The sequence below is a fragment of the Ambystoma mexicanum genome, chromosome 7q (genome assembly GCF_040938575.1).
Source record: "Ambystoma mexicanum isolate Mex_15411 chromosome 7q, UKY_AmexF1_1, whole genome shotgun sequence".
NCBI classification, from domain to species: domain Eukaryota; kingdom Metazoa; phylum Chordata; class Amphibia; order Caudata; family Ambystomatidae; genus Ambystoma; species Ambystoma mexicanum.
In genome coordinates, this window is record NC_090941.1 from 1,031,092,281 (window position 1) to 1,031,106,891 (window position 14,611).

Sequence of the window (14,611 nt, forward strand, 5' to 3'; positions counted from 1 at the left end):
TTCAGTTCCAGGGTTCTTGACTCACTTATTTTCAAACTCTCATTTGTGTGCGGGTCCCAGACTCGTAATATTCTGTATGGCTTGGTTTACTCTCCTACCAAGCAACTGTCCACTCATGGACTATCTCTCTTTCTCTCACTGGGGTCCATATTCTTCATTACTTTAGGTTTTTGTGTCTCATATGGGTGTGGGTCCCAGACTTGCAATGTATTATCGCATCTACTTGGTTCACTCTCCTGCCAAACATATGATTCCTCTTTCTCTATCTTGGTTATTCTCGGGATCCCAGACCCTTTATATTTGACCTCGAAATGGGTGCAGGTCTGAAACGTGCAATTTCTTCTCAGGGTCCTAGACCCTCTCATTCCAGCTTCTGTTTTCACCCCTTTGGTTCTCTGGACATCTCTCACGTAATCCAAAACCCTGTTTGTCTCTTCCATGCAGGTACCAGTATTTCCAGAGCAGCTGGATTTCTTCTCGAGGCTCTGGTAGCATTCAGGTGTATCCAGACCTCTGACTATTCTTGGTTGCGCATGCTCTCTCTCAGACACTTTATTGGGACCTGGTGTGCTTAGAAGATTGACTCAGCAGCAGCCTGAATAGTCTTTCCATCCGTCCTTCGCAGGGACGTCATTTCACCAAAATGCCGGGGTAGCGGAAGTGACATCACACGACCCTTGACCCCTGATGATATCACATGAAGTGATGTCATTTGATCCCACCCGAAGTAGTATCGCGGGAAGCAATGGAACACAACCTTTCACCCGTTGACAAAACAGGAAGTGTCATCGCATAGCATTGTACACTACGACAAATATGGTTACTATATCACTATAACGTGATGTGCATTTCATACAAGAATGGTTCTGACCAAGTGATAATGATGTGTTATTATATAGCGCTTATGCTTAAACGCTTTATATAGAAAAAATATACACCAAATATCACCCAGCCTGTGTTGGTACTCATTTATCGACCTCAGAAAGATAAAAGGCTAAATTGAGGCGTTTAAGAACAGACTAAATCAGCGGCTCAACCCCTGAAGTGTGCCTGAAATAAACTTAGTCTAGCAATTATTGTATAGAATTCCAGAAATATATATGCAGAAGGCAGAGTGCGTCACCCTGCTAAACGGTCGCTCTCTCTCATGTACCTCTACAGAGGTTACTTATGGTTGGTGAAAACATGTTTTTATATGTTTAAGCAACATGCAAAGTAAAAGTAAATCCAAATTCTGTGCTTTCTTGGCATGAAAGTAGTTATATCTTAAATTTGAAGTTGATGTATAGTCCCACTACTTAAGTTTACTATTGCCTGTAATATAGCAAATAATCCAACTAGGTTGATGTAGTAATGAGAGCTTTAATTTTTTGCCAATGCATTTTGGAGAACATAATCTCCTTCGTCAGGGCTGTGCACTCTATTTGCAGTCAACATTTATATTTCAAAAATAGGCATATTTTATCATCAAAACATAAATTGCACATATACATTTCCATTATGTAAATGTTAATTTTTTTTTTTTATTATTTTTATTGGTTTGTTACAAACCTTTAAAAAATAGAAAAAGAAGAAAAAAAGAAAAAATCTCAGAATACATTAGAAAGTTCATTCTTGCAGAAGAAAGATCCGCAGAAGGAGCTCCAATTGGAAAATAAGGGCAAAGATAGACAAAAGAAACTAGAGGAAAGCGAAAGGGAGAGGCATAAGACTAAGTATGGAGCGTTTGCAGTCCAAAACTCTTTTAGATTGCCAATGTTCAAGCTGAAGTTAGGGCGATTTTGATGTCGTTTTCATGTTTTTCCAGCTTTTCGATCATCTTTTCAAGAAGGAAAGTCAATTCGATTGTTAGGCTGCGTTCCACGTCTTGATGCATCATAACCCACCAATCCTCAGCGGACAGGGTTGGTCTTGCCACAATATATTTTCTCAAGTGGATAGATTGTTCCTGTCGTAATTGTGTGCAGAACAAAATAAGGTGTTTCAAAGTTTCATTTTCCTCCCCACATAAGCGACAGGTCAATATTGGAACTCCATCTTTTTGTCGAATTGCCAACAGTTCTCTTGTTGGAAATTGGTTCAAGTGAAATTTCACATAAAGGAGTCTACGGGCAGTATCTGGGAACTTGAGCAAGTAAGATTGAGGATCATTTAGTTTTCTTGCTTCGGCTGGACATGTTCTCATAATTCTATGAGTTCCTCTTATGTCACCTGTGTCAATCCAATCTTGTTGCCATAGTAGTAATTTTACTTTGACAGGATTCATATGAAGTAACTGTCTATTGGTGCATAGATCACTGAGGATGTTGTCACAGCGTGTTATCCATTGACACAGAATACAGTTTGTCGGTCCTGTGTCTGCATTGGTTAGAATCTGATATTGAGGAGCAATTGAATCAGAGGTTATTTTTCTAAATTCGTTTAGAGTGGTCCACGTTACTATTGCATTGATTGACAAAAGACTTAGCTCATATTTTATGCAAGCAGTTGGTACGCCCATTGGGAGACGCAAGACTTTGGACCAGAAGTGATGTTCAAGCGATGACCATAATGTGTCTGGACATCCCAGAGCACTAATTCCATATTACATACCACAATCCCAATTGTCGATGCGAAAATAATTCAAAGTAGTAGAAAAAGAAACAAGAAACAAATCAACATTACCAGCATTGCTAATTATGCTTCCAAGCGTTGGTATTCAAAGTGTGTGTGAATTTAAATACCTTAATTATGTATGCCACTAGCGTCCATTGAACTGTACAAAGTTCAAAACAACAATTACTAAAGTGTAATATGCCTCTGGTTAGAAGTAATAGCACCAAACCCATTTTAGCCTGGATTCCAAATACAGAAAGTGTAGCACTTACTTCAACGTTGGCGAGCCTGTCGTACACGATATACAGTAGAAGTAATCAGGTTTTGGTCTTTCACCTTTAAGGAATATACAAATGTGGCATTACAGGTGTGACAATACTGATACCCTTTGATTGTATTAAAGATACTAAGCCCCTCTCGTAACGGAGATTACCTTCCTTCTCTCTCCAGTACCTGTGTGCTGTGAAGAACGCGCAAGCGTCGTTCTAACAGCTGATTTTATTTGTTACATTGTTTGCAACCAGGCGTCCTTAGCGGGCCCGGCAAGCAGACCAGGATGCTAACAACGGGCCCGTCATTAACAGGCCCGTTGTTAGCATCCTCCCCATTCCCATTTGAGCCCTATGGGGGCTCAAATGGGAATGGGGATGTACCGGGTCCGGGTTCCTTGAATAGGGAAATACCGGGCCCTCCAAGGTCAGCATGGCCCGGTATTTCCGCATTTAAGGAACCCGAACCCGGTACCCGTTATGGGGGTAGCCATGCCATTAAAAGCAGCATGGCTACCTCCATATTTGTAATGAGGCCCATTATCTCCATCTAAAGAGGAGGATTTGACAATGGAGAAGGGGTTGTGTGCATTGCAGCAGAAGTATTTCACATTCTTTGAGAATAGTTGTCCCCAAACCCATAAGGGGGTTCCTACCACATGTGATACTCTCTCAGTGCACCACCACCACAGGAATTATTGTACTGGGGACGCACTACTCAGGCCCCAGGGGAAAGGTCTTCCCCTCATGGGGGAGACTTCAATCACCTCCTTTTCCCTTTTTTTCGCACAGTATGCCTGTTCTCGAAAAATGTACTTGCTTCTTTTTTTTAAATGTATTTATATGATCCCTTGATAACTGATAATTACTTCTAGAGGGCGAAAGAAACGTGCAAGGAATATTTTGCACACATAATATTACTAATAGATGCAGTAAAATGGCTCCTGTTCGCCAAAGTTAAAAACATCACAATGTACCAAAAACCATGGACACAAAACAAGCCCTTTAAAGTAATACACAGCAAATATATTCCTAACTTAAACAGTTTAACTATCTCCTACAAAAGGGCCACTGATTCATCAGAGTTTTCAGGAGGATGCACTTGTTAATCCTTTACAGAGCAGCTGACTGTCACCAGGGTCCACTCAAGCCAGATATAACAAGAGCTCTGGAAGAGAAGCAAAGTGTAATGTCTTGTGTTTCCCTTGCCTTGGCCCTGCATGAATGCTTGCTTGATGGAATGAATGCCTGGTGGAATGAATACTTGTAGAATGTTGTGGTGCGAGTGCCGCTGTAAGTTCCATGATTGTCAGTTGGAGTGAAGCAGCCTGTGAGAGGGCAGGCCGGTGGAAGTCTTCCTGTACTTTCCAACTTACTTACCCTTGGACTTATCCTGTTGCGTCATCTTGTAATTCGGAACCCAGGAAAGAAGATTACTTCCCTACCTGTGTTTCTGGAGTGCTTCTACATCACCAAGAGCAACACTTAACATAAAGTTCTCTCTAGTTAGGCCTTAAAATGGCATATCTTCGGTCAGGACGGAGATTTGAGTTGCAGAAGGATTCCCTGACAACCGCGAGAGCTCCAACCATACCAACCATACCAGGCTATCGGCACAATCACTGTTGGCAATTAAGTCATGTCCCGTTTTATTTGGAACAATTTTGGGCCTCATCACGATTTGGGCAGTATCCCGGCGGTATTACTGCATGATACTGTCGGGGCTAATAGCGTTGTCGCCAAACCACCCGTCGCTATTAGCACTGGATCATGGGTTTGGCGGAACGGTAATTCCCCATTCCCCATTGGGCCCAATAGGGAATTTTTGACACAACTACTGTCGGCGGTATTACTGTGCGGTAATTGCACCAGAATTTCCGGTACATTTACCCCCAGCTCAGAGCTGGGGGTAAATGCAGCCAAACCCGTGATCTGGCAGACCCTTAAATGCGGTGGTAATAGCGTAACTGCCACATTTAAGGGTTACCGCCAAACTCGTGATTTGCGTTTTCATAGGATACATATGGTTTTAGAAGGTACACATTAATCCAAACCATTTTTTAAGAGACATATTTTCAAATATAAACCAGTTTGGAGCATGTGCTTTCTATGTGATAAACAACACATCTTTCTTTTCCTAGGTGAGAAATCTCCAAACTGTATTTTCAGCTCTGGTAAGAAGAACTTCGATTTACCTTCAATTTCTGAGAAATGAGAGAAATTCTTTAAAGCACATAATGTTGTGACATAAAATGACCTATCCCCTATCCAAACCTGCTGCTCTGTATTGCATGAATGCCTCAGGAGGAACACACAGAATTAACCCATAATTATGCGTGCAGTAAAAAGAGGCGCCATTTCTATTGCCGCTTGCTTTTACTGTGACCGCCTGACTCGTAATAAGGCCCTAGTGTTTGGTTGTGTACTTGCATTCCCTCCGCACCTCCTCCCCGGTATCTATTACAGTACTTTGTTATTCCATAGCTGCATCTTCCTTCCCCATTTCTGCTGGGAACCAATTCCAGAGATTCACCATCCATCCTATAAATAAATGCATCATGGCGGTGCTCCAGAGTTTCTCCTATACCAGTCCTATATTGCAATCCTTCATTCTAGAAAACCTCTAATGTGGGACTACACTTTCGGCTTGCACTGTGTTATGAACTTAAGCACGAAGACTGTCCTCATCAGTCCTTCTACCTTGCTTTCTTCCTCAACTGTATACCCATTGCAATGTTTTGCCTCTTCTTACACGGTAAGGCTTGTCACCTTAAGTGCCAAGGACGAGGTATCTCGTCCTTGAGATTACCTCCCTGTTGCCAAGGACGAGATAACTCGTCCTTGGCACTTAAGGGGTTAATAAAGGCGAAAACGTTAGAAGGCATTGGATGGCGAAATACCGAAATCACCAAAGAAGGCCTTGGCACTGCGGGAAAAAAACCCATCCCGATTTTGATTGCCTGTTTCTGTACTGATTTCAATCTCACACCCATATGAACAGGTTGACTCCAAAGCGCCAGATATGGCCTTAATATTGACATGTACTATGATACTACTATACCCATGCATTTGAGCTCTCCCTCTGCAACTTGACATACTGTAATCCCATTCTTGGCCACACAAGAGGCAGGTATCACTTATCTTTGCTTTTAATACAATAGTATTTAGAGGGCTACACCAGTTCCATTGAGCACCAGTGAAAAGATGGTTATATGTTGTGTCGTAAGTTAGTGCCGCTCTTTAATTAACATTGTTTTTTGGGTCTATCAACAGCTTCGAGTGCTGCTCTCCTGATTTCCAGCCCAAGGTATGCTCAGCTCGTCCGAGAATTTGTGATCAGTGCTGCTGTTCTGGGACTTTTTGTCAATCTGTAGCTCCCTGCCACACAGGTGTTTGTCTAACTTTAATTGTTGAGCTGTGGTGGACATGACGCAGGAGGCCTAACAAGCTCTGTACAGAGATTAGTCTTAACAAGAACAATATAGGACCAGGACCTCATGCAACGACGGGAGCGACTCTCCTGTTTGCACACTCACCTCAAAGCCCAGAAAAGCCGACATCGTCTTCGACGACCACCAATTTCTCTGACCGATCAAGCCTGCACCTTTCCTAGAGTGATCCTGCAGACGAAACTGGATGAATCCGTTCTGACGCAAGTGTTCTGCTATGTTTATCCGCTGAGTCATGAATCAAGACATTTGAGAAAAATCCTACTAAATATTGAACAAATATTAGATACAACATTGGATACTACCCATGTATATCAATAAGTATGCTTCAATGGAAGGGTGCAGTGTGAAGGCCTACAGAGCAGAAATATACATCCAGAAGATGCCTAAACATTGCAATTTTGAGTTGCGACAGTGTAATCAGAGCCAGTGAAGGAGCCAAGCATGCAAGATTACCCGGCCGAGCGGGTACGCAGCCTGCAGCGAGACTCAAGAGGGATTCCGTGGTAGCGGAAAAGACACAGTATCCTCCTAGGGTTATTTTCTAATATTAACCAATCAGTCTGTAAGATTGTCCCAGACACAGCAGTAAGAACAGCCGCAATAAATGGAGTTACGGTAAGCTTATAGTCCTCTCTAAAGAGTCTGGGCAGCTTAGAGTCGGCACCCCTAGTAATGGCACAGTAAAAGAAATGTCAATCATTGTCCACCATATACCTAGCTAATTATGCCCTACAATTGGGAATTTGTAGCAAAGGTTAAGTAAATCCAATGTAAATGTAGGCTTTGGGTGGGTGGACATTTAATCACGTGATCCTCGAATGCCTCATCACTAGGAAACTCTTAGGGTAGAATAAATGTTCAATTTGTTCTTGTCCCCTCTCACAACCTTCGGCCTAGGGTGAAATCCTGGCTATTGATTGTCACTATGATATGATATGATAGGTCATTTATAACGCGCTTAATACCCAGAGGTTTCTAAGCGCAGACCCTGGGTTCGAACCCGTGTTTGCTTGGTGTCGTCTTGCTTCCAAGGCGAGCACATTGCCCCTGAGCTATCCTGTCAAGGCAAGTCATACCATTTATCTTTGATCTAGATAAGCCACATATATAATTCTCTTTTAGAGACATAGTTCAGTATAGATCACTAGGTTTTGTGGTTCCACTGAAACAAATGAAAGCATGGCACATTAGAGGACACATTGAAAGCTTTGGCGAAATGAGCCTGGGTATGCTGGCATCACCTTCTGAAGACACACAATTAATCAGTGAATTACTACATTCAAAACCCATTGACTGCCAACACTCTGCGCCCCCCTCCCCACACTCTGATGCAGTCAAAGCAAAAAACGTTGATTGCAGCCCTTGGCACTTGAGATGACACTGCCACCCCCCAATCTAGGGAGGATATACACATTCTAAGGGACAAGGTGCAAAAGGGCACCTTTCTGAGGACCTATTATACACGCTCTTGACCAGTCAAAGGGTGCATGCTATTGTTTTATCTATCAGGTATTTTGAATGATGTCATTGCATGCACTTTGACAGTCAATACATTGTTTGACACATATCCTCCTCTTTAGATCATGCCTGGTATCTGCACATCTTCAACATGTACTGTATTCAAGATGACTATGAAGTGGCGACTATAGATCCCTAAATATGGTACAATGCCATCCACAACTCTAGTCTCTCTCTATAGACCAATGACACCACAGGGTGCATTCAATGGGGAGGTCTTTGAACAGTGTGAAATCTGCCTCTTAGACTCTGGAATATTCACAATATCCTGCGATCGTGAAGTGGGTGAAGCAATTCTCTAGAGAATTAACAGTATATCGCTATCAACCTTCTTTCCTGCATAGTACGGGTACCTTAGTTGTGGATATCCTTAAGGAAACTAGAAGTACCAAGCAGAGGCGTTGCTAGGGGGGTTCAGGGCGCTACAGCCCTGGGTCTTTTGGTTGTATCCCCAGATAGAAGCTCAGGGGCTACAACCAAAATGCTAGTTAGCCCCGAGTCCCGACAATCTTGACATTAGCATAGCCTCAGATCTTTTCCATCCCTAGCAACACCCCTGGTACCAAGACCAAGCAGTGTGGGAACATGATTCAATCCAATACTCTAGTCACAGCAACATAGGCTGGTCAGTGGATTATAAACATGAGGGAGCTGTGGGGAACAATGGATAGGCCGCAGGGAAATTGGATATTCCTCTTGCCATCCAGAAAGACACAAATGAGGGGATGTTCCGGGCTCATTCATCTTAAGAAGGGTTGACTAGAGAGAGGGGTAACCAGGGTATCAATGGAGCTCTCACTTGTGGGTAACGTCACCTTCAGGATTGGCCAGGCATGTTTGATCTTCAAGGGATGGATGCAGGCAGAATTTAAAACTCCAGAAGATCTATTTGTGAATGGATACATTCTTTGTTTTCTGGGCAACAGGGAAGGTCCCATATGCCTATCTCCCGCTTTCTCATGCTTATTTCATATATCGTCAATTGAAAAGATGTCTCCACACGACAGGTCATATCCTGAAGGGTGACATCAAAGTTCCTTGTTGCTGAGAATGATCATATTCCATGAAAAAGTCAGACGGTTCATACAGAGTCATTGCGCAGGTCTGCAAGAAATGGCTAGGAGCCAGGTGGAGCGACTGACGTGACTTAGGGATTTGGGTGGTGCTTCTTTGGAAGCGTGTCTGGACCGGTGTCTGGGAGTCTTACGCTTTTTTGACTTTCTATTGCACATTGTGCCATTCCTAGAGGGTTCATGTCTGACTTGCAGCCAATCGGTAATGATGGGCTTCTTACTACGCCTAAGGTACATTGGTACCATTGATTGCTGAGCGGCTGAAAATACACAAGCACTGAGTAGCTTTTTTTCATGCGTAAACGTGAATTTGTTTTTAATGTGTGGTTTTACAAATATGAAATTAAAATGTCTCCACCAATCAGCTTGTTATCGACTCAAATCTGGAATATGAGCATATCAATCAAGGCCTAAACAATTGGGTTACTGATGAAACCCTTACACTGCCTGAAAAGCCACAGAATGTATCTATTGGGCCATACAAAAAATGTTACAAAATGATCAACATCTGTGTAATGTTTCTTTTGTGAGTTAGTCTGAAGATAATTTTTTTAGTCAATCCAACATTTTGTAATCAAGTACTTTTTACATTTGCATTAGTGTAACCTTGAATCCAGTTTTCACAACACCCAGAACAATGAGCAGCAAAGCAAGAGAGATTTAACTTGACGGCGTATGGTAACGATCACATTGTCTTTTCCAAAATTAGATCTGCGTCTTCTGCATTTGATGAGCAGGTAGATCTTTGTTGCTAGGTTTAGTAAAGAAAAGCCTCGCTAGAAAAGACAGGAATCCAATTCAGTGGAATCCAAGGTCACACATGACCATCATACCATCGGGAAGTTGCTAGCAGGATAGAGCATCGTTGATGTCCTGCGTATTGGCCTAGTGTAAAGATACTTTACTTCTTTAAAACCCCCTGATCCTCAAACGCTGCTGGTGGAATAGTACATGGCAGGTTCTGAAAGAAGCACTATAACACCACTGGGGGTGGGGGGAGAGTCAGAGAAATCCACCAGGTATTCCCCCGGAGCTACATGCCTTGTAGGATGACTCTCAGTGGCCATTCCATACGATTGGGCTCAAACACCTAAAGAAAACTGGATCTTTGTGGAGTTGCAGGATACTGTATATACTTATTGTGAAAGTGGATGGGGGAGAGGAGATGCTGTGTTTTTCTCCAATGTTTTATTGTGTTTTGGATTGAGTTTCTGATTTCTTTCTTTAATTTTTTTCTTCTGCATCTCTTTGTGGTTGTTTTTTTCATCAAAGTTATAACCAAGAGAATTTAACCCAAATGTAGGACACATAGCTGCAAGCTCAAGAATGACATTTCAGAAGGAACACATGGCATGCGATATCCATTTCTCCACACTGGAGGCACTATAGCACTAGAGGCGAGTGATGCTCTTAAATAAATAAAGTGGGTGTTCCAGAGTCCTCAACAGGAGACAGTTCCAGTTTTGATTCTCTCGTATACACTGCTTGAGCCATTATGAACTGGGACACTATTGGGCCCTTACAAGGGTGCAGTGACTCTCTTTCATTCAACCACACACAGTCTTAGAAGTCCCACTGTTTGTTAGAAAAAACAAACATTGTGGCATTGAATGCATAAAAAGGGTATGGTGCCCATCGTCATACACCCTCACACAATGCCCAAGGGCTCTCTGTGTGCCCAGTGAGGATTATCGACAATCCTTGAAATGACAAATATCTTTCAGCTTATCATATCATACAGGTGGGGGAGCCAAAGAATTAATAAGTAGAGACGAGCTAGAGCGGAGCCATGAGCTCTGCTTGGTTCTAGGAGCCAAATGCAAGCCGAGCCTGCAAAAGATGCATACCTTGCCATCTGCCTCCCAGCCCACAAACTCAAACCCCACACCCGCCATATTGCCTCGTCAACTCCCACAATAATATCCCAATACCTGGCATGCTCCAAACTACCACCACAACACAAACCCAGACCTGATGTCCTGCCTACCTGTCCCTACAACAGGAAACGGATACCTGATATCTCAGTACTGGAAGATACGGCACAGTGAAACTAAATGCTGACACACTTTCTGCACTTTAGACACTTGGGGCCTGATTCACAGAAGCACAATCCCATTGGAAAACACTCTGTGAATCATCCGGCCGAAGATCACATCTACTCTCATTTCCAACTGATATAAATGTGAATCAATGTATGGTTGGAAAGAGGCTAAATAAAGCTCTGTTGCATTAAACATGACTTAAAACTACACAAGTCACACAACCTGACAAGGACGCGAAATGCTACTTTAGGCAAAAGAGTGATTTGTTTTCACCTTCCTGAATGGACTTCTGCATGTATCTGTCTTGCAACTGTACTTTCAAGACATGGACACCAAACAACAAAGCTGCCACTGTGATCATTGTTTCACACAGATTAGGAGCTGGTTATTATGCACAGCTTCTAGTGAGCTAGGGGAGCTATCCTCAGTCTTTCAGCAGGCAAAAGTGGGAGCAACAGGCAGCGCCCACGTGTTCTGGATGAGGGATATTGAGGACAAAATCTAAAAGGCTGTGTGGCAGAGTGAAAGCCTCATGTCTAGGCAAGTATCCCTCTTTCCCAAGAAAAATGTCACCTGCCACCACCTCATTCACAAACTAGGTAGTACAGAGAGAACCTGGGAGCCTGTTGATACTTCCCATGGCCCAGAGGGAGAGTAAAAGAATTGTCCTGACAGGCTCCATATACAGTAAAGCGAAACACTCTTGCCCAAACAGTGTCGCACATCATCTATTTCACTTTTCCATTATGAGATAAACATGGCTCCCAATTGACAGACCAATTAGCAAGCTAATAGATATTACAGCCTGTGGTGTGACCTTTTACATTATCAATATTTGTATTATCTGTGGAGCAAACGCTGTAGTTTAATGCACTATATCTAAGTGGGGCGTTTTGTGTAGTACACATATAACAGAATCACTTCCAAGTGATCCAAATGGTGTCAGCCAAAGGAAACATGACCCATTTAAGTGGAGTGATTTGCCCAGGTTTGCATAGATGGGTCATGTGTGCAAAGCCAGGTTTTCTGCTTGCACACTTTTCAATTTTGCAGGTTTCGGACCACAAATATTCCCACTGCATGTTTAGAGTTGTACCAACATGCACTTCCTGGCAAGAGATAAACAAAGTACTCCGTGCAAGCAGATGTCTGCATGAAGTTATTTTAAGTGGAAGTTTAATTTACTCTGATTGTGGGAGGATGAAGTAAAACTTGGCTCGGCTCCAGTTAGGCTCTTTTTTCACAATGGCACTCAAGCGGAGCCAGAGCCAGAAATTTGGCTCTAACCAGGCTCTCCAATCCCTATTACATCATATCAGAGACCTGGGTTTGTCTTGATAAACTGAAGCAGGTGCATCACATTGCTAGAAAGGCCATTGTGCTAGTGTACCCCTCTCTCCCAGATCAGAGCCTTGATTGCATCCTCAACCTCTACAAGGAGCTCCAGTTAGTTCTCTTCTTTTGTGTTGCTTTTCACCTGCTTTAGACTGGGACTGGAAAAGTAAACAGTGGCCTGAGTGGGGCCGGTCCGAATATGCGCTTCTGTTATATATATGCCCTGTGACATGATCTGCTCTCAAGTCAAGGTTGGTTTCACTGTGTCATAGCCGCTCATGAGAGCTACCCAATTCCTATAGACCCATCCTGTAGTCTTGAGCTCTGGCAAGATGGTTAGAGCTCCATTGAAAACAGCTGTGTTTGGGACAGTTCTAGACCCTATCCCTTAGGCAGTATTGGGGTATCCTTGTTGCACCTTGTACACCCTAATTAGGCTACTTAGTTCTTCGCAAACGTGCAAACTTAGCCAGGAAGGGCATCAGGTGGCTTCCCCTTCACCCATTATTCTAATAGAGGACCTCAGTGGCTGCACCCATTTAAAGCTAAGATCTCCCCTCAGCTGCAACAAGCATCGGAGCACTCGATGCACACCTGGGCTCTTGCTTCAAGGCCTGGGATATGATATGGTAGGTCACTTATAACGCGCTTAATACCCAGAGGTTTCTAAGTGCAGACCCGGGGATCAAACCTGTGTTGCCTCGTGTCGTCTTGCTTCCAAGGCGAGCACGTTGCCGCTGAGCTATACTCCATGGGATATGCACAGTAGGGAGAATTCAGTAGGGAGAAATCAAGGGAAGGAATTGATTGACATGCCTCCCTTTTTACTGGTTCCTGGCCGAAAAGGAGAGCCGGCAAAGGTGAGGAACTACTGGTTGAATGCAGAGGTAAGCAGGAAAGAAAGTCATGCTGACACATGAAGCACCCTAAAAGGGATCCATTCAGTGTGGTGCTAAAACGGCCAGCAGTCTTATAATCTGCACAAAAGTACCATTTTTAAAGTGGCTTTTTTAATTTTTCAAATTTTTAGAGAAATAACATATCCCTTGACCGCTTTCTTTTAAATTTTCTTTAATGTTTTTTTTTCTGCAATGAAAAGGTACTCCAATGTCTTAGTATAAAGATAATTACTAGATGCCATGAGCTGCCTATGATGATTTTATGTTAATCTACAGTTCAGCCGACTAACCCTGCCAGAAGCACTTTGGTTAGGGATTGGCATCATGACCATGGCAATGTACCCACATATTCTGCGGGCCGTTTGGCTCCTTACTGTTCTATTTCTCTCCCCTCTGATATTGGTCGGGAGTATACTTGCTTAATTTCAATAGGTTATTTAAATAACTGATGATATTGTTGTATCTAGCATTGATAAATGGTGATTGGATGTTTATGTCCTGAAGTTTTAATGAAATAAATATCTATTTTTTTTAAATGAAACCACTGTTTTGTGGATTTGTCTGTTGGTGTCAAACTTTCCAAGGAACCCAGATGGTAGAGTTGTGAAGGAACACATTTTGCTGGGGAGCAAAGAGGCCAAACATTGGATCAATCGCATCAAGGCCAGACCTGAGAGATGAATAGACCAGGTGTCCCGCCCTAAGTGAGTGCCTATCTAGTGATTTAATTACAGTGCAGCTGCTGACAGCAGGCAGTTCTCTCTTGGAGTTGGTGTCAGTTGACATCCCACCTAACACCTAATGCCCTCCCTTTCCTGCAGGTTCTCTAAGTCAGCTTAGATGGGAATGACCACCAACCTCAGGACAAGGAGGATGATATTAAGACCCTCTCACGATGGCCACTTGGATGCAAGAAGAATTCACGGGAGAGATGATTGGCGTCCCGCGGGCTAAATCAGGACACCCCTGGGAAATGGTGCGCTGACCTCTGTGGAAGGCACAGGGTCAGGGGCACAGGCAGCAGACCTCTTTGGGGCAGGGAGCAGAACGGGACACCATAGGGACCACAGGATGCATAGACAGAGGACATCCGAGAAACAGTCCACACGATTTGTTCAAAACAAAAGCATACTGCCTCGCCTCCGAATTACTCTCTTAACTTACCACACATCTGCCTTCTAGCTAACACTTATCCCTCACCTCTTACCCGCCTCTGTCCCTCGCTTCGTCTGCCTCCACTCTAGCACTTCATCCATCATGGTTACATCCCTGACACAGCTGGCTGTACCGCCTATACACACTTAAAAATATGTAATGTTGGTTGTCCTTAATCTGTATATGTCCACCCTCAGGGGCAACACACTCACCTTGGAAGCAAGATGACACGGAGCAACGCAGGTTCGAACCCACCCCTGGTTCCCGCTTGGA

General features: G+C 43.3%; 1 protein-coding gene across 1 annotated transcript in view; it reads left to right on the forward strand.

Annotated features, from left to right (window-relative positions):
- The window catches only part of LOC138528560 (ecto-ADP-ribosyltransferase 5-like), a 133,128-nt gene extending 119,404 nt beyond the window's left edge, over window positions 1-13,724 (forward strand). The window contains exons 4-5 of the mRNA XM_069640326.1: window positions 5,006-5,038; window positions 6,138-13,724. Coding sequence (XP_069496427.1) covers window positions 5,006-5,038; window positions 6,138-6,238 — 134 coding nt within the window. The 3' untranslated portion in view covers window positions 6,239-13,724. The remainder of the gene's footprint in view (window positions 1-5,005; window positions 5,039-6,137) is intronic.
- The last annotated feature ends 887 nt before the right edge of the window (window positions 13,725-14,611 follow it).